This window comes from Blennius ocellaris, assembly GCF_963422515.1.
Source record: "Blennius ocellaris genome assembly, contig: SCAFFOLD_393, whole genome shotgun sequence".
NCBI classification, from domain to species: domain Eukaryota; kingdom Metazoa; phylum Chordata; class Actinopteri; order Blenniiformes; family Blenniidae; genus Blennius; species Blennius ocellaris.
In genome coordinates, this window is record NW_027661822.1 from 1 (window position 1) to 18,735 (window position 18,735).

The 18,735-nt window shown below is 52.5% G+C and overlaps 1 protein-coding gene across 1 annotated transcript; it reads right to left on the bottom strand.

Annotated features, from left to right (window-relative positions):
* Positions 1-558: 558 nt before the first annotated feature.
* LOC308148800 (immunoglobulin-like domain-containing receptor 1) lies at positions 559-5,937 on the bottom strand (the record flags this gene model as incomplete). The annotated part of the gene is made up of 5 exons (XM_080522314.1): positions 559-705; positions 779-898; positions 975-1,124; positions 2,922-3,092; positions 5,889-5,937. Coding segments are annotated over 5 exons (637 nt in total), but the record flags the coding sequence as incomplete, so codon positions are not given.
* Positions 5,938-18,735: the final 12,798 nt, after the last annotated feature.

The window sequence follows — 18,735 nt, forward strand, 5'->3', positions numbered from 1 at the left end:
GGTTGACCTCTGAACCTCTTCCTCCTCGGGGGGTTGACCTCTGAACCTCTTCCTCCTCCGAGGGTTGACCTCTGAACCTTTTCCTCATAGGGGGGGGGGGGGGGGGGTGTGACCTCTGAACCTCTTCCTCCTCGGGGGGTTGACCTCTGAACCTCTTCCTCCTCGGGGGGGGTTGACCTCTGAACCTCTTCCTCCTCCGAGGGTTGACCTCTGAACCTCTTCCTCATAGGAGGGTTGACCTCTGAACCTCTTCCTGCTCGGGGGGTTGACCTCTGAACCTCTTCCTCCTCGGGGGGGGGGGGGGGGGTGACCTCTGAACCTTTTCCTCCTCGGGGGGTTGACCTCTGAACCTCTTCCTCCTCCGAGGGTTGACCTCTGAACCTCTTCCTCATAGGAGGGTTGACCTCTGAACCTCTTCCTCATAGGAGGGTTGACCTCTGAACCTCTTCCTCATAGGAGGGTTGACCTCTGAACCTCTTCCTCATAGGGGGGTTGACCTCTGAAGGCTCTCCGATGCTGAGCGTTAGCACGCAGCATTAGCATTAGCCCCCGTGGTACCTTGTTCTGGGCAGCAGCAGGTCTCAGGGCAACAGGGGCAGCGAACGTAGCAGCAGCACTTCTGCGGGCAGCACTGACAGCAGCAGATGCAGCAGAGCATGAGGAGCATGAGCGCCCCCAGGAGGATCAGCAGGACCGTCAGCCAGTCTGGAAAAGGTGAAAGTGATGTTGAACAGTCCTCATGTCTCCTGCCCGGTTTGAGACTCTGACTCTGACTCACGGTAGATGATGAGTTTGATCTCGCGGTCCGAGTCCCCCGTCGTGTCGCCGGCGGCATCGATGGAGCAGAAGTAGACGCCGTTGTCCCACCACATGAGCTCAGTGATGACCAGGTCGGCCTCTGGGGGGGGGGGGGGGGCACATCGGCATCAAGCAGAAACCGTGGTGACGTCGGGGTCAACAAGTTCAGGACTTACTGTTCTGAATGCTGATCCTGCGGTTCCGGTACTCTGCGCCCAGTATGGGCTCGTTGAGGCCCCTCTTCTGGACCACCGTCCGGACGGTGCGCTGGCGGTCCGGGCAGTCATTGGAGGGGTCCTGACCCAGCTGCAGGGCCGCCTGGTAGGCTGTGGAAGCAGGCGGCAAACAGGGTCACAAGGTCAACTCATCGTTTAACCACTGTCTCTCTTCCTCTAGAGCATAAACACTATAAACATTTATTTCTAGGGGTTTGTGCAAACCTAACAGTACCACAATGCATATTTTCACGTTACATTATAAATGATATGATCTTTTTAAAGTCCAGGTGTGGATTCAGGTCATATCCTCATATCCCGCCTCACATTCTGCCATAAGTGGTCAAGTAGCACATGAACACCAATAAGGCCTGCTGATCCAGGGACTGTTGAGCTGAATCCCGGCAGAGAAGACGAGGAACATGAATTTCACCAGAGAGCAAAACAGTCATGTGGAGGTGGAGGACAGGAAACTGACGGTCAGTCGTAGCGTCAGTAATAAAAGGAAAGTGAGAGCAGGTCAGTCTGACGCTCCGGGACATCAAATGTGAGACCTGAACGTGTTCCTGGTCGGGACGATTCATGTTCCAGGTTCTGCTCCGGCCCCCTTCACTGGACCCCAACAACACCAGGAACACCAGGAACACCAGGAACTCCTTCACCCACGTTTGTTCATGACCTGGACCGTGACACTGGGTCATCACCATTTTAATAAAAGTTACGTAAGAGAATGTATTTCCCCGGTCCAGATTCCTCCTGTCAATAAAGCAAACGTTCCTGTGTTGTTCTGAAACCTCCAGCACCTCATAAACACCCCGTCCGATTCAGTTTGCATCAAAGAGTCCTGATTACGTTTAGACCAGGAGGAGAGAAAATACCACCGACCCAGTTGAAACGGTCTTTCTTTGCAGCAGCTGGACGAGGAAACGACTCAGGATGGTGGATTCACTTTGTTCAGCTTTAAAGTTCTCTGGTCAGTCTCAACAAACACAGACACCTTTGAGTTTAACCCCCCAGGCAAGAAGAGCCCATCCGTTAGGAGGATTTCCACAACAACAGAATCCTGCTGCTGGCGAGAAGAGAGGCGAGGACGTCCTCATGTCTCCTCCTCATCTGCTGGTCTGTCCTCCCCCAGGCCTGTCCAGCTCAGGGAGAACCGCCTCAGCATGACGTGTTGGAACAGGTTGTTGAGATGAAGCCTTTTAATTTGAAGGGAATTGGACTGAAGTTGAGGAGCTATGCTAGCTATGCTCACTATGCTAGCTTTGCTCGCTATGCTAGCTATGCTAGCGCTGCCGCTGAGTGAGTCCAGGATGTTTCTTCTGCCTCCAGTTGCTCATTCTGCCTTCAGCAGTGGACGTAGCTGTAGAACTCGCCAACACAGTTCAGTAGAAGAGATCCTGATGTTTAAGTCAGAATCTGGAGACCTGAAGCCGCCGTCGGCGCTCCTCCATCGTCTCCCGCTGCTTTGCACTTTTTATAAAGACACCCGCTGCGCCTGTCGTTTTACCCTCTGCTCACATTTAAACCAACTTCAACCACTTCAAACATCAATTATTGAATTTGGATAATTATAGACTAATGAGACGGAAATGGGAAAAACATTTGAAATAATATCTACAATGACAATTACTATTTAATAATTACTGTATTTTATTGATATTTTTCACTGTTATGGTACTTTTTATAGGTACATCCAAAATAATACAAGAATTTTTCAGACATTATGGTTTTTTTAACTTTCGTGATTCAAATACTAAAACTACACAACAAAACAGGACTGAAATATTTCCAAGGTATTTCCCAACTTGAGAGTGGGTGGAAATGACGCCTCGGTGTTTATGACCTCAGTAAAGTGTAGATGAGAGTCAGAGTGGAGCTGCAGTACCGCGCGGCAGAGCTCCTCACCTGCAGAGTAGTACTCCAGCACCGGGTCCTTGCAGAAGGACTTGAACCTCCAGGTGACCAGGACGTCCTGCGCCGTGGCCGAGGTGGAATAGTCACAGCGCAGGACGACGCTGGCGAACAGCATCGTCCTCCTCTCCGTCTCCGGGACGATCACCTGGATGGACAGCAGCTCTGAACAAACCACAGGAACAGTCAGACGTTTCAACCAGCAGCAGCTCCAGACACTTTAAACGATTACGCCTTCTTGTATGTTTGCTCTTGACTGACGGACGAGAAAGAATCCGGCCCAACGGGTTGACGACAGACAGTTTAGAGCCTCGGAGTCGTAACTGCTGTCAGTCATGATTCAATGTGTGTTCTGAAAAAACAAGCTGACAATAGAAAACATCTTAACCACGTCAATTAGGGAGGAAACAGAAAGTTTGTTTCTGGAAACGTGACAGAGCTCCAGTCATTTTGAGATATTCTCAGTTTAGATGTCAAATTATTCATTAAATCAGCCACAGTCAATACTGAAGTGGAACTTGATGAATTTGATCGGAACGATCAGATTCACACAGCTCAATAGAGACTAATAATAATAAAGACTATCAAGTCTTTATGATTAATTAATATTAATTATTATTATATACATGTGATTACATTATTTATTTATTCAATAATTTATTTCATAATAATTTCATTTCATTTCATTTAAATTATAATTAATAGAAAGACTAATAATTAGAACGACTATTAAGCCCTTTGTTGTTGTTTTACGATCAAATGCAGGCAGGATCGGTGCTTCAACACTCCCACTTACAATTCAATGTGAAACAAGTGAAACAGGCCAGAGCTCTGGTTTGACTCTAAATGTCTGTTCAGTCATTAAAGCGTCATTACAACTCGAGACGATATAGTGAAATTCTAATCACTGCAGAACAGTCGATCAAAATGTTTCCATGTGAGGTGCATGAATATGATTAAAGCTCATTAAATCTTGGTTTATATGACAACATTCACTTTCCATCAACGTCCAAGACTTCAGGTGTCGCAGGAAAGGTTGATCTTCAAACCGACACAATTCCTGCTTTAAATCTGCTTCCAACACAAACGAGCCACGTGAGATTCTGATGAACTGTTTGTCTTTAAACGGTGAACGTATTTTACTGCGACGCTTCAGACTGAGGGAAGAAAACGCAGCTTCAAAAGAACCAATTCAGAGAAAAGTTCAGGCTGATCAACACAAGAATCTTCAACCTTCTCTACGTGTCGTCATGAGGCACGGACTGGACCTGCTGGTCCGGGTTCACTCACTCTCTCTCTCACTCTCACACTCTCACACTCTCACACTCTCACACTCTCACACTCTCACACTCTCACACTCTCACTCTCACTCTCACTCTCACTCTCACTCTCACACTCACACTCACACTCACACTCACACTCACACTCACACACTCTCTCACTCTCACTCTCACTCTCACTCTCACTCTCACTCTCACACACTCTCACTCTCACTCTCACACACTCTCACTCTCACTCTCACTCTCACACACACTCTCACTCTCACACACACTCTCACTCTCACACACACTCTCACTCTCACACACACACACACACACACACACACACACACTAAAAGTCACTCTAGAAATGTAAATTCCTCTCTGATCAACCGAACCTGATGACATTTGGTTCCAGCGTTGATGAAATGAACAAATTAGGTGTCCAGGGTCCATTTGTCCTCTTGTGTCACGTGTGACTTTTAATTCAGAGAAAACTTATCGTAACTTGTATTGACTGTGTTACTTTTTAAAAATCTGCTTTCGTCTTAGAAACAAGTTCGTTCATGTTGCGCTTTTCACCAGATAAAACAGTTTTAATGAGAACGTTTATTTCTAAAGCACTGGAACGAGATCTGAAAAATACAAAGTGCTATTAATTCATATAAAACACAACAACAATCGAATAAATTAAACAAATAGCAATATTATCAGGCAAAACAAGACAGGAACGTCAGTAGTAAAGTGAAGATAGGATTTATTTATGTGTATTATTTAAACGGGGCTGTCAAACTTAAAGCTCGTGGCCCAAAACCAAACCGCAAGAGGCAGATTGTTTTTTTTTTAAACAAATAAGTTGTACATCATTTCACATACGGAGCCCCTCTGGTGACATTGGTGAAAAAAACATTATTGCTTAATAAGTCGTGGCCTCGCGTTATTAAGGCGTGAGATATACAAGACGTGACCTTTAACTCATCATCGTTGTTCCTTTAGAACCAGAGGGGCTCCCTCGCACGCTGTTTGCGTGTGAGCCGATGCTTTTTGAGCAGCCGGATTCAGTGCCTCTTGCTAAGAACGACTCCATGTCGAACTGCAAGCGCCTGAAGAATATCATTGTCATTCATTCCCAGATTGAAATAAAACGAAGTGTATTCAAACTCGTCCATGTTTGCAGGCAGCTAAAGGAACAATGATGATGAGTTAAAGGTCACGTCTTATATATCTCACGCCTTAATAACGCGAGGCCACGACTTATTTATCTCGTTCTCACGCCTTGATAACGCGTGGCCACACGTTATTAAGCAATAATATTTTTTTCACCAATGTCACCAGAGGGGCTCCGTAGTATTTTACACCAGAAGGTTTCATTAAAATTGGCTTTTTGTCGAGATTGTAGTCATTTTCATTTTTCATTGTTTGATTTGGGGGAAATATCTAAATGTTCAACACGCATACTCACAAAAAAGAAGCATTTTAAAGTTTAAACTTAAAAGTTATTCAGGCAGTAGAAGATGAAATCTTGTTCCTCCGCAACTAAAGTCATTTGGAACGAAGAGTCCAGCTGCAGTCACGTGACCAGGCCTCGTCCTGTTTACTGCTGTCGATCATTAACCTGCAGATCGTTTGTGTGAGTTTCGCTCTTTATTCACACACATTCACTCCAGAGTGCCCCCCCCCCCCCCCCCCAGTGGAAACTCACCTGCGGGCAGGTGCAGCAGCAGCAGCGCCGCCAGGATCAGGTTTCCCATCTGCGCCCTCTTTATTCCCTCTGCGGTTGTTATTCACAGAAAAATCCACCAAAACGATCCTCAAAGTTTGTAGAGAAACGACACGCGGCCGTCAGTCCGCATAGTAATCCCAGTCCCAGAGTAATCCCAGTCTCAGAAGTAATCCTGCTGCAATTTCAGAGCGTTTTTGTCGACGATCACGCAGGAGAGAGAGAGAGAAGCAGATCCCCCTCTTCCTCCTCCTCCTCCTCTTTCCCTCACCCCTCCACTCAGGTGACATCACTGGCCACGCCCCCTTCAGCAGGTGCAACCATGGATGCAGCATGGAGGCAAAGGAAGAGGAGCAGCACGTGCAAAGTTTGAAAAACACAACAAATTATAATTAAACTCAATTAGAGTCGAGAGGAACAAATACCCGCATTACTCTTAATTAAGTAGTAATTTCTGGGACTTGTACTTTCAGCAATGTGTTCGTGACTCTGCAACTTCATTCATGCTTCATTCTTTCTTTCTTCTAAAATCATAAAGTCATAAAATCATAAAGTCATAAAGTCATAAAATCCTAAGAGCCCAAAAGGAGCTAATTAAAATCCTGAACACATAAATGAGTCTTGAGTTTGTTGTTGAAGCGTCGACAGTCGACTGAGAGCAGAGAGGGTGAAGATCCTTCCAGAGCCTCTGAGCAACACTCACTTCTCAGGAGAGTCTGAGTCTGGGACACACCTCAGAGCCACACTGGGTAAGGCTGGGGCAAGGCTGGGGGCAAGGCTGGGTGCAAGGCTAGGGTGTAAGACTGGGGTGTAAGGCTGGGTGTAAGGCTGGGGTGTAAGGCAGTGGTGTAAGGCTGGGTGCAAGGCTGGGGGCAAGGCTGGGGGCAAGGCTAGGGTGTAAGACTGGGGTGTAAGGCTGGGGTGTAAGGCTGGGCAAAAGGCTGGGTGTAAGGCTGGGGTGTAAGGCTGGGGTGTAAGGCAGTGGTGTATGGCTGGGTGCAAGGCTGGGTGTAAGACTGGGTGTAAGGCTGGGGTGTAAGGCTGGGTGCAAGGCTGGGTGTAAGGCTGGGTGTAAGGCAGTGGTGTAAGGCTGGGGGCAAGGCTAGGGTGTAAGACTGGGGTGTAAGGCTGGGTGTAAGGCTGGGTGTATGGCTGGGTGTAAGGCTGGGTGCAAGACTGGGTGTAAGACTGGGGTGTAAGGCTGGGTGCAAGACTGGGTGTAAGGCTAGGGTGTAAGACTGGGGTGTAAGACTGGGGTGTAAGACTGGGGTGTAAGGCTGGGTGTATGGCTGGGTGTAAGGCTGGGTGCGAGACTGGGTGTAAGGCTGGGGTGTAAGGCTGGGTGCAAGGCTGGGTGTAAGGCTGGGTGTAAGACTGGGTGTAAGGCTGGGGTGTAAGCTGGGGTGTAAGGCTGGGTGTAAGGCTGGGTGTAAGACTGGGGGCAAGGCTAGGGTGTAAGACTGGGGTGTAAAGCTGGGTGTAAGGCTGGGTGCAAGACTGGGTGTAAGGCAATGGCGTAAGGCAGGGTGTAAGGCTGGGTGTAAGACTGGTTGTAAGGCTAGGGTGTAAGGCTGGGTGTAAGGCAGTGGTGTAAGGCTGGGGGCAAGGCTGGGTGTAAGGCTGGGTGTAAGGCTGTGTGTAAGACTGAGTGTAAGGCTGGGTGTATGGCTGGGTGTAAGGCAGGGTGTAAGGCTGTGTGTAAGACTGAGTGTAAGGCTGGGTGTAAGGCTGTGTGTAAGACTGAGTGTAAGGCTGGGTGTATGGCTGGGTGTAAGGCTAGGGTGTAAGGCTGGGTGTAAGGCTGGGTGAAAGGCTGAGTGAAAGGCTGAGTGAAAGGCTGGGGGCAAGGCTGGGGTGTAAGGCTGGGGGTAAGGCTGGGGGCAAGGCTGGGTGTAAGGCTAGGTGCAAGTCTGGGTGCAAGGCTGGACCAGATCACTGATAGAAGCAGGAGCCTGACGAGGCAAGGCTCTGAAGGCTAGAAGCAGAATGTGAACCTTGCTCCTGTAGGACCCTGGCAGCCAATGAAGCTCTTTCAGTCGGGACATACGAGTCGTCCTCTTCGTACGGTCACAGTTCTGCTGCAGGGTTTGGTTCTAGTGTCAGGGACATACAAGTCGTCCTCTTCGTACGGTCACAGTTCTGCTGCAGGGTTTGGTTCTAGTGTCAGGGACATACGAGTCGTCCTCTTCGTACGGTCACAGTTCTGCTGCAGGGTTTGGTTCTAGTGTCAGGGACATACGAGTCGTCCTCTTCGTACGGTCACAGTTCTGCTGCAGGGTTTGGTTCTAGTGTCAGGGACATACCAGTCGTCCTCTTCGTACGGTCACAGTTCTGCTGCAGGGTTTGGTTCTAGTGTCAGGGACATGCGAGTCGTCCTCTTCGTACGGTCACAGTTCTGCTGCAGGGTTTTGTTCTAGTGTCAGGGACATACGAGTCGTCCTCTTCGTACGGTCACAGTTCTGCTGCAGGGTTTGGTTCTAGTGTCAGGGACGTACGAGTCGTCCTCTTCGTACGGTCACAGTTCTGCTGCAGGGTTTGGTTCTAGTGTCAGGGACGTACGAGTCGTCCTTTTCGTACGGTCACAGGTCTGCTGCAGGGTTTGGTTCTAGTGTCAGGGACGTACGAGTCGTCCTCTTCGTAGGGTCACAGTTCTGCTGCAGGGTTTGGTTCTAGTGTCAGGGACATACGAGTCGTCCTCTTTGTACGGTCACAGTTCTAGTGTCAGTGGAGAGACTCCTTCTTGTTCACACAAGAAACACTCTTACAAGAGTCTCAACATGGAGACACAAGAACATGGAGGATCGGCTCCAAATCATTCGTCTCACGGAATCTCACATTTGTTCTGCATTGAGCTGCAGAGAGTTCTGGCAAAGCCACGGTTTGATTTCCACCAGACACTGGAGCAAGGAGTTTACCTTCCAGACCTCAGAGGCTTAAAGGAGCAGTAAAGCTGGATATCATCAGCAAATTGGTGGAAAGAAACAATTCAAATACAACAGAAATAAAACGGGACCCAGAACAGAACCTTGAGGCACTCCACACAACTCACCTGCAGACTCACACCTGATTTTGTTCGCTGTAATAATCTAGATCATAATAATAATCATCATCATCAATAATCTACATCCTGTATCTAATTCGCTCGCCTGGAAAGTGGCAGGAAGAAATTATACACATCTCATCCTAATCGTTCTCCAATATTCAGTAGTCAGGATTATAATTATCTTTTGGTATTTAAACTATATAGTTTATATATAGATATATAGGGTAAATATATACAGTAAGAATGTCATCTAACAGGAGATATAATTTATATATACTCAACAAAAATATAAACACAACACTTTTGTTTTTGCTCCCATTTTCCATGAGATGGACTTAAAGATCTAAAATTCATTCCAGATACACAATGTTACCATTTCTCTCGAACATTGTTCACAAATGTGTCTAAATGTGTGACAGTGAGCACTTCTGCTTTGCTGAGATCATCCATCCACCTCACAGGTGTGCCACATCAAGATGCTGGTCTGACATCATGATTAGTGCACAGGTGTGCCTGAGACTGTCACAATAAAAGGCCACTCTGAAATGTGAATTGTTTTGCTTTATTGTGGGTCTGGGGACTCAGAACCAGTCAGTACTTGGTGTGACCACCATTCGCCTCATGCAGTGCAACACATCTCCTTCACATAGAGTTGATCAGATTGTCAATTGTGGAACGTTGGTCCACTCCTCTTCACTGGCGGTGTGAGTTGCTGGACATGAGTGGGAACTGGTGCATGCTGTCGTACACGCCGTCAAGCACATCCCAGACACGCTCAGTGGTGACATGTCCAGTGAGGAGGCTGGAAACATGCTCAGTGGTGACATGTCCAGTGAGGAGGCTGGAAACATGCTCAGTGGTGACATGTCCAGTCAGGATGCTGCCTGAGGATGCCTGCCCATACCATAACCCCGCCTCCATCATGGGCCACTCCACCCACACCATAACCCCGCCTCCATCATGGGCCACTCCACCCACACCATAACCCCGCCTCCATCATGGGCCACTCCATCCATACCATAACCCCGCCTCCATCATGGGCCACTCCATCCATACCATAACCCCGCCTCCATCATGGGCCACTCCATCCATACCATAACCCCGCCTCCATCATGGGCCACTCCACCCACACCATAACCCCGCCTCCATCATGGGCCACTCCACCCACACCATAACCCCGCCTCCACCATGGGCCACTCCACCCATACCATAACCCCGCCTCCACCATGGGCCACTCCATCCACACCATAACCCCGCCTCCATCATGGGCCACTCCACCCACACCATAACCCCGCCTCCATCATGGGCCACTCCACCCACACCATAACCCCGCCTCCATCATGGGCCACTCCATCCATACCATAACCCCGCCTCCATCATGGGCCACTCCATCCATACCATAACCCCGCCTCCATCATGGGCCACTCCATCCATACCATAACCCCGCCTCCATCATGGGCCACTCCACCCACACCATAACCCCGCCTCCATCATGGGCCACTCCACCCACACCATAACCCCGCCTCCACCATGGGCCACTCCACCCATACCATAACCCCGCCTCCACCATGGGCCACTCCATCCACACCATAACCCCGCCTCCATCATGGGCCACTCCACCCACACCATAACCCCGCCTCCACCATGGGCCACTCCATCCATACCATAACCCCGCCTCCACCATGGGCCACTCCACCCACACCATAACCCCGCCTCCACCATGGGCCACTCCACCCATACCATAACCCCGCCTCCACCATGGGCCACTCCATCCACACCATAACCCCGCCTCCATCATGGGCCACTCCACCCACACCATAACCCCGCCTCCACCATGGGCCACTCCATCCATACCATAACCCCGCCTCCATCATGGGCCACTCCACCCACACCATAACCCCGCCTCCATCATGGGCCACTCCACCCATACCATAACCCCGCCTCCATCATGGGCCACTCCATCCATACCATAACCCCGCCTCCATCATGGGCCACTCCATCCATACCATAACCCCGCCTCCATCATGGGCCACTCCACCCACACCATAACCCCGCCTCCATCATGGGCCACTCCACCCACACCATAACCCCGCCTCCACCATGGGCCACTCCACCCATACCATAACCCCGCCTCCACCATGGGCCACTCCATCCACACCATAACCCCGCCTCCATCATGGGCCACTCCACCCACACCATAACCCCGCCTCCACCATGGGCCACTCCATCCATACCATAACCCCGCCTCCACCATGGGCCACTCCACCCACACCATAACCCCGCCTCCACCATGGGCCACTCCACCCATACCATAACCCCGCCTCCACCATGGGCCACTCCATCCATACCATAACCCCACCTCCACCATGGGCCACTCCACCCACACCATAACCCCGCCTCCACCATGGGCCACTCCACCCATACCATAACCCCGCCTCCACCATGGGCCACTCCATCCATACCATAACCCCACCTCCACCATGGGCCACTCCACCCACACCATAACCCCGCCTCCACCATGGGCCACTCCACCCAAACCATAACCCCGCCTCCACCATGGGCCACTCCATCCATACCATAACCCCGCCTCCACCATGGGCCACTCCACCCAAACCATAACCCCGCCTCCACCATGGGCCACTCCATCCATACCATAACCCCGCCTCCACCATGGGCCACTCCACCCATACCATAACCCCACCTCCACCATGGGCCACTCCACCCACACCATAACCCCGCCTCCACCATGGGCCACTCCACCCATACCATAACCCCGCCTCCACCATGGGCCACTCCATCCATACCATAACCCCGCCTCCATCATGGGCCACTCCACCCACACCATAACCCCGCCTCCACCATGGGCCACTCCATCCATACCATAACCCCGCCTCCACCATGGGCCACTCCACCCACACCATAACCCCGCCTCCACCATGGGCCACTCCATCCATACCAAAACCTCGCCTCCACCATGGGCCACTCCACCCACACCATAACCCCGCCTCCACCATGGGCCACTCCACCCATACCATAACCCCTCCTCCACCATGGGCCACTCCACCCATACCATAACACCACCTCCACCATGGGCCACTCCACCCATACCATAACACCACCTCCACCATGGGCCACTCCACCCATACCATAACCCCACCTCCACCATGGGCCACTCCGCCCATACCATAACCCCACCTCCACCATGGGCCACTCCACCCATACCATAACCCCACCTCCACCATGGGCCACTCCGCCCATACCATAACACCACCTCCACCATGGGCCACTCCACCCATACCATTACCCCACCTCCACCATGGGCCACTCCACCCATACCATAACCCCACCTCCACCATGGGCCACTCCACCCATACCATAACCCCACCTCCACCATGGGCCACTCCACCCATACCATAACCCCACCTCCACCATGGGCCACTCCACCCATACCATAACCCCACCTCCACCATGGGCCACTCCACCCATACCATAACCCCACCTCCACCATGGGCCACTCCACCCATACCATAACCCCACCTCCACCATGGGCCACTCCACCCATACCATAACCCCACCTCCACCATGGGCCACTCCATCCACACCATTACCCCACCTCCACCATGGGCCACTCCACCCATACCATAACCCCACCTCCACCATGGGCCACTCCATCCACACCATAACCCCACCTCCACCATGGGCCATTCCACCCATACCATAACCCCACTTCCACCATGGGCCACTCCATCCACACCATAACCCCACCTCCACCATGGGCCACTCCATCCATACCATAACCCCACCACGGGCCACTCCACCCATACCACAACCCCACCTCCACCATGGGCCACTCCATCCATACCATAACCCCACCTCCACCATGGGCCACTCCATCCACACCATAACCCCACCTCCACCATGGGCCACTCCATCCACACCATAACCCCACCTCCACCATGGGCCACTCCATCCACACCATAACCCCACCTCCACCATGGGCCACTCCACCCACACCATAACCCCACCTCCACCATGGGCCACTCCACCCACACCATAACCCCACCTCCACCATGGGCCACTCCACCCACACCATAACACCACCTCCACCATGGGCCACTCCACCCACACCATAACCCCACCTCCACCATGGGCCACTCCACCCATACCATAACCCCACCTCCACCATGGGCCACTCCATCCACACCATAACCCCACCTCCACCATGGGCCACTCCACCCACACCATAACCCCACCTCCACCATGGGCCACTCCACCCATACCATAACCCCCACCTCCACCATGGGGCCACTCCACCCACACCATAACCCCACCTCCACCATGGGCCACTCCACCCACACCATAGCACCACCTCCACCATGGGCCACTCCACCCACACCATAACCCCACCTCCACCATGGGCCACTCCATCCATACCATAACCCCACCTCCACCATGGGCCACTCCACCCCACCATAACCCCACCTCCACCATGGGCCACTCCACCCATACCATAACCCCACCTCCACCATGGGCCACTCCACCCATACCATAACCCCACCTCCACCATGGGCCACTCCACCCATACCATAACCCCACCTCCACCATGGGCCACTCCATCCATACCATAACCGCTACTCCTCACCATGGGCCCACTCCATCCACACCATAACACCACCTCCACCATGGGCCACTCCACCCACACCATAACCCCACCTCCACCATGGGCCACTCCACCCATACCATAACCCCACCTCCACCATGGGCCTCTCCACCCACACCATAACCCCACCTCCACCATGGGCCACTCCACCCACACCATAACCCCACCTCCACCATGGGCCACTCCATCCATACCATAACCCCACCTCCACCATGGGCCACTCCATCCACACCATAACCCCACCTCCACCATGGGCCACTCCACCCATACCATAACCCCACCTCCACCATGGGCCACTCCATCCATACCATAACCCCACCACGGGCCACTCCACCCATACCACAACCCCACCTCCACCATGGGCCACTCCATCCATACCATAAACCCCACCTCCACCATGGGCCACTCCATCCACACCATAGCACCACCTCCACTATGGCCACTCCATCCACACCATAACCCCACCTCCACCATGGGCCCACTCCATCACACCATAACACCACCTCCACCATGGGCCACTCCATCCACACCATAACCCCACCTCCACCATGGGCCACTCCATCCACACCATAACCCCACCTCCACCATGGGCCACTCCACCCATACCATAACCCCACCACCACCATGGGCCACTCCACCCACACCATAACCCACCTCCACCATGGGCCACTCCATCCATACCATAACCCCACCACGGGCCACTCCACCCATACCACAACCCCACCTCCACCATGGCCACTCCATCCATACCATAACCCCACCTCCACCATGGGCCACTCCATCCATACCATAACCCCACCTCCACCATGGGCCACTCCATCCACACCATAACACACACTCCACCATGGGCCACTCCATCCACACCATAACCCCACCTCCACCATGGGCCACTCCACCCATACCATAACCCCACCTCCACCATGGGCCACTCCACCCACACCATAACCCCACCTCCACCATGGGCCACTCCACCCACACCATAACACCACCTCCACCATGGGCCACTCCACCCACACCATAACCCCACCTCCACCATGGGCCACTCATCCATACCATAACCCCACCTCCACCATGGGCCACTCCACCCACACCATAACCCCACCTCCACATGGGCCACTCCACCCATACCATAACCCCACCTCCACCATGGGCCACTCCACCCATACCATAACCCCACCTCCACCATGGGCCACTCCACCCATACCATAACCCCACTCCACCATGGGCCACTCCATCCATACCATAACCCTACCTCCACCATGGGCCACTCCATCCACACCATAACACCACCTCCACCATGGGCCACTCCACCCACACCATAACCCCACCTCCACCATGGGGCCACTCCACCCATACCATAACCCCACCTCCACCATGGGCCTCTCCACCCACACCATAACCCACACCTCCACCATGGGCCACTCACCCACACCATAACCCCACCTCCACCATGGGCCACTCCATCCATACCATAACCCCACCTCCACCATGGGCCACTCCACCCATACCATAACCCCACCTCCACCATGGCCACTCCACCCATACCATAACCCCACCTCCACCATGGGCCACTCCATCCACAACATTGACATCAGCAAAGCGCTCACCCACACGACGCCACACACGCGTCTGCCATCTGCCCTGAACAATGCAAACCGAGATTCATCGTGAAGAGAACGCCTCTCCAACGTGCCAGACGCCGTCCAATGTCAGCATTTGCCCACTGAAGTCTGTTACGGCGACCAGCTGGAGTCAGGTCCCAGACCCCGATGAGGACGACCAGCTGGAGTCAGGTCCAGACCCCGATGAGGACGACCAGCTGGAGTCAGGGTCCAGACCCCGATGAGGATGACCAGATGGAGTCAGGTCAAGACCAGATGAGGACGACCAGATGGAGTCAGGTCAAGACCCCAATGAGGACGACCAGCTGGAGTCAGGTCCAGACCCCGATGAGGACGACCAGCTGGAGTCAGGTCCAGACCCCGATGAGGACGACCAGATGGAGTCAGGTCAAGACCCCGATGAGGACGAGCAGCTGGAGTCAGGTCCAGACCCCGATGAGGACGACCAGATGGAGTCAGGTAAAGACCCCGATGAGGACGACCAGCTGGAGTCAGGTCAAGACCCCGATGAGGACGACCAGCTGGAGTCAGGTCCAGACCCCGATGAGGACGACCAGCTGGAGTCAGGTCCAGACCCCGATGAGGGACGACCAGATGGAGTCAGGTCAAGACCCCGATGAGGACGACCAGCTGGAGTCAGGTCAAGACCCCGATGAGGACGACCAGCTGGAGTCAGGTCAAGACCCCGATGAGGACGACCAGATGGAGTCAGGTCCAGACCCCGATGAGGATGACCAGATGGAGTCAGGTCAAGACCCCGATGAGGACGACCAGCTGGAGTCAGGTCCAGACCCCGATGAGGATGACCAGATGGAGTCAGGTCAAGACCCCGATGAGGACGACCAGATGGAGTCAGGTCAAGACCCCGATGAGGACGACCATCTGGAGTCAGGTCAAGACCCCGATGAGGACGACCAGCTGGAGTCAGGTCCAGACCCCGATGAGGATGACCAGATGGAGTCAGGTCAAGACCCCGATGAGGACGACCAGCTGGAGTCAGGTCAAGACCCCGATGAGGATGACCAGCACGCAGTTGAGCTTCCCTGAGACGGTTTCTGACAGTTTGTTTCAGCAGCTGTCTCAGTGGCTGGTCTCAGACCATCACGGAGGAGAACCTGCTGGAGGTGGGAGGTCCCTGGGCTGGGTGTGGTGACACCTGGTCTGCGGTTGTGAGGCCGGTTGGATGTACTGCCATATTCTTTGAAACGCCTTTGGAGACGGCTTATGGTGGAGAAATGAACATTCAATGCACGAGCAACAGATCTGGTGGACATTCCTGCTGTCAGCAGGCCGATTGCACTCTCCCCTCAATGCTTGTGGCATTTTGCTGTGAGACAAAACTGCTCATTTCAGAGTGGCCTTTTATTGTGACAGTCTCAGACACACCTGTGCACTAATCATGATGTCAGACCAGCATCTTGATGGGGCACACCTGTGAGGTGGATGGATGATCTCAGCAAAGCAGAAGTGCTCACTGTCACACATTTAGACACATTTGTGAACAATGTTTGAGAGAAATGGTGATATTGTGTATCTGGAATGAATTTGAGATCTTTAAGTCCATCTCATGGAAAATGGGAGCAAAAACAAAAGTGTTGCGTTCATATTTTTGTTGAGTGTATATAATATAAAACCTTTAGAAGAGAAGAGAAGAGAAAATACTTTATTAATCCCAGTATGAATCAATACTGCACAGAATATAATATAAATAAATAGAATACAATGTTAAAAAATATATATGTTAAATAAGGAGTATTCAATTATACAGGCTTAGATAGATAGATGATAGATAGATAGATAGATAGATAGATAGATGATAGATAGATAGATAGATAGATAGATAGATAGATAGATGATAGATAGATAGATAGATAGATAGATAGATAGATAGATAGATAGATAGATAGATAGATAGATAGAAGACATGTTTAATAGGCACAAAGGTCAGCAGTTCCCTGGAAGAGACATTTTGCTGAAACTTCAGCTCCGAAAGCAGGAAACAGACAAAGTGTGAGGATCCACACCTCCTCCAGCCCCGGATCCTCCTCACTGACTCTCCTGCAGGTAATGACCTCATGGATTGCTCCTCCTCTTCAGCCTGCAGTGAGGAGGGTCCGGTCCAGAAGACTGTCTCTGTTCAGAGTCTCCTGCTTCCTGAATGAACTCCCAGCGTCCTCCACCTCCCCTCCTCCTCCCTGCAGCACTTCCTGCTGCGCTCCTCGTGGGCTTCACGGCTCCTCACTCCGTGCCTCCTCAGTGCACCTCCTCCCTGGTGAGGAGCTCCTCCTCCAGGTGCAGTGCACCTCCTCCAGGTGCAGTGCTCCTCCCCCAGGTGCAGCGCTCCTCCTCCAGATGCAGCACGCCCTCCTCCGGGTGCAGCGCACCTCCTCCAGATGCAGCACACCTCCTCCGGGTGCAGCCCACCTCCTCCAGGTGCAGTGCTCCTCCCCCAGGTGCAGCCCACCTCCTCCAGGTGCAGTGCTCCTCCTCCAGATGCAGCACACCTCCCTCCGGGTGCAGCCCACCTCCCCCAGGTGCAGTGCTCCTCCTCCAGATGCCAGCACACCTCCTCCGGGTGCAGCCCACCTCCTCCAGGTGCAGCGCTCCTCCCTGCTGCAGTCTCCTCCCTGGGCACTCTTCCTCCCAGAGTCTCCGTTCCATCGTCTCTCAGTCTTGCAAGATCAATAAACTATTGCTAATTGCACCTGCTCTGCCTCCTGCTCTGCTTCTGGGTTTCAGAAACTCGCACCGGCTCTCAGCCGGAACACAAATGTGTGAGTGAAAGAGATTTGTACACACACACACACACACACAGAGTGTGCAGTATTTTGCAGTCAGACTCTGGTTTCATTGGTTCAAAGTGATGAGATGATAAAAGAGCAGCAGCAGGTTAGAGACTGTTGCTGCTTCTGCTCTGAATGTCCATTAATCACATGTTTGCATGTGAATGGTGACGTCCACCCCCCCCCACGTTTAAAAAGCATTGTGTAAATGTAACATGGGAGAGCGGGGGGGGGGGGGGGGGGGGGGGGGGGGGGTTGCTTCATTCACTGGCTGGAAGCAAACAGCCTGCAGTGTAAAGTTCATTCTGAGGATGAGTCACGTACAACAAGAGGAGCTCTGTGTTTATGTCTCCCAGAGTGAAAACCACTAAAAACAAGCCCTCAACTCAAGTGTTGCCTGAGAAGAGTGAAGAGTGAAGCGTGAGGAGTGAAGAGTGAGGAGAAACCAAAGAAACAAAACAAAGAAGAAAAGCCCACCGGCCTGAAGGGAACCGGCTTCTCCAAGAGGAATTCTGCAGTGAGAACATGAGAGTTGTGCACGTGAGAAACATGAGTCGTGCAGTGAGAACATGAGTCGTGCAGTGAGAACATGAGAGTCGTGCAGTGAGAACATGAGTCATGCAGTGAGAACATGAGAGTTGTGCAGTGAGAACATGAGTCGTGCAGTGAGAACATGAGTCGTGCAGTGAGAACATGAGAGTCGTGCAGTGAGAACATGAGT